This window comes from Cyprinodon variegatus, unplaced genomic scaffold (assembly GCF_000732505.1).
Source record: "Cyprinodon variegatus isolate N-32 unplaced genomic scaffold, C_variegatus-1.0 Scaffold756, whole genome shotgun sequence".
Lineage (NCBI taxonomy): Eukaryota > Metazoa > Chordata > Actinopteri > Cyprinodontiformes > Cyprinodontidae > Cyprinodon > Cyprinodon variegatus.
In genome coordinates this window covers 293,154-295,670 of record NW_015151209.1, presented here as the reverse complement: position 1 = coordinate 295,670, position 2,517 = coordinate 293,154, and the positions used below count along the sequence as shown (strand labels likewise).

The following is a 2,517-nucleotide window of genomic DNA, read 5'->3' as shown; positions in this document are numbered from 1 at the left end:
GCAGCAGAGGACAACAAATGGAAAACCTGGAGGACAGGAACTAACAAGAAAACAACAAAATAATAATTAGACACTAAAACAAGGAGAAAAGTAAGACTGAATACTCTAAATAAACATAACAAAACCAAGACTGTGACAGTTTATCTATTTATAAAAAAAGGCCAAAACACCGTCACATGATGTTTCATCCACATAACTTTCTAAAACATGTTTCAAAATAATTTTTCACAAGTACTTTTTGTTTCTATATCTGTGTAAACAAATAAAATGAGATTTAAAATTCCACCGGACGTGTCTGCCCCTGTGGGAGTAATGCAACAGCAGGTATTCGTTTTTAGCCACACCCCCTAATGGCTGTCATCATTGGAAACTAGAGGCTCAGACCTTTCAAAGGAGGGGTCACAGGTCATTGTGCGACAATTTCAGGTGATGTGCGTCACCTAAGCTTGCCCTGTTGTTCTTATTTTCTATTCAGTTTGCTGATATTATTGGTAAATTTCAAAGAAACAACGGCTAAATCTTAGGAGCAAAGGCTTTGTCTTATGCAGAAGGTCTCCAATAATGGAAATCAGCATATTTGTCTGACCAGATTCTGTTTTATAAGTAGAAAAATGCATTTTTGTACTTTTGGCATTGTGTCAAAGTCATGTTTTCTCCTAGCAGACTGCTCACTAAAACCTCTGTGGAACAAACATGCTTCAACTTATTCAGTCCAAATTTGCTTGAGTTATAGTCAAGATGTGGATCTATAAAGTCTGAGGGTTCATCCAGAGTTTGAAATGGAGTTTTGCAGTGTTTGGAAAATAATTATGCGAGGTTTAATATGTTTCATTTTTTCTTTGTTTAATCACCTATAAATCAGACATGGTGACATTTAAAATAGTGGTTCCACCTGAAAAATATTCCTCAATGCCTTTCTATTACACAAATACAAACAATTGTATTTCCAATTTATATTTTGGGAGATGTTGCTTTAATTCACATATCTAAATTCAGATTGAATTTGCTCCTAAGACCCTCTGGGCTTAAGGGGTTAAAGGTAGTGGTTTATTTTCTGTCAGTATTCGCTCTCTTGGTAAGTTTTATTGTGAAGGATAATAACAGCCAGCCTATTAAAGTTGAATATATTTTTTAACTAATTTAAGGAGCTGGAAAACTTCAAGATTTATCCAGTGGAAATTATAGCTGGACTGCTGTATATGGGGGACCAGAACCAATGGCAGGATCCAAATACCCTGAAGGACCTGAAAATCAGCGCTACGGTCAACATCTCACACTTTACTCCGACTGACTCTGTAGAGTAAGACAAGATCCGAACTAAAAGACATTTTCCAAGTTTCTTTATATGTTGTGTTTATATATGTGTTAATTTTCAGGTCTCTAAGTGGGACCCACACAACCCTCGACATCCCGCTGGACGACGACGTAGAGTCGGATTTATATTCAAACTTCCAAGAAATATGCAGCTTTATTAGTGAGTACTGGACATGCTGCTTCACAGCAGGCATAACCCAGACCCATTTATTCCTAGTAAGAATATATTTTACACATAAATGCAGATCAGCTGCATTTCTGTGTAGATGAATTAGACTCTAACTCCAGAAGGCAGTTAGTTGAACATGTTTTTATTGAGGGGCATCATAGCAAACATTGTCCAACCAAACATTAATGCACTGCAAAAAAATGAAATCTAAATAAGTCATTTCTTCTTTAAATAAGTGCATTTTTTCTTGAATTAAGGATTTAAGTGAGACATTTTGCCAATGGAACAAGACAATTTACGCTTAAAATAAGAAAAAACAATTATATTTTCTTATTTCAAGTGCATTTTATCTAGATACCTTATTTTAAGAGTAAAATACTCATCCCATTGGCAAATCATCTTATTTACCTGCTCAAATTAAGGGTAAATACCCTTAATTTAAGACATTTTTACTCATTTTGAGATCATTTTTGCAGTGTGGATCATTAAAGTAAAGCCAATGCAGTATCATTATCACTTAAAGTGATTTTAAATACTTTTCTATGGTGTTTGCTTTGAATGAGATAGTCTTAAAAAAAACACAAACCCAATATGTCACATGACTGCAGTGGGTGTTGGATTTTGCTTTAAGTTATCAAGAGTAAAAATTGATAATAAACCACAACGATGTATTCACTCACTGCAAAAACAACCTAGAAATAAGTCAACATTTCTTAAATTGAGTGTATTCACCCCTAAATTGAATAGAAAAATAAGATGATCTGAGAATGAAATGAGTATTTCTACTCTTAAAATAGGATAATTAGATTATATGCACTTGAAATAAGACAATGTAATTTTTTTTTTACTTATTTTGAATGTAAATTGTCATTTTCCAGTGTTTCACTCTTACCTCCTCAATTCAAGAAAAAATGCACTTATTTTAAGAAAAAATTACTTGTTGAGATTTTATTTTTTTTCCACTGCTGGAGTTTAACAGTTGTGGTTACATTCTGTCCCCTGGAGTAAGTTTTTGTTAGGCAAGGCAGGGCAAA

The 2,517-nt window shown here is 33.9% G+C and overlaps 1 protein-coding gene across 1 annotated transcript in view; it reads left to right on the top strand.

The window, feature by feature from the left end:
• Positions 1 to 2,517, top strand: part of styxl1 (serine/threonine/tyrosine interacting-like 1) — a 10,930-nt gene that overhangs the window by 4,932 nt on the left and 3,481 nt on the right. The window contains exons 5-6 of the mRNA XM_015395733.1: positions 1,146 to 1,300; positions 1,377 to 1,474. Of these exons, the coding sequence (XP_015251219.1) occupies positions 1,146 to 1,300; positions 1,377 to 1,474 (253 nt within the window). The remainder of the gene's footprint in view (positions 1 to 1,145; positions 1,301 to 1,376; positions 1,475 to 2,517) is intronic.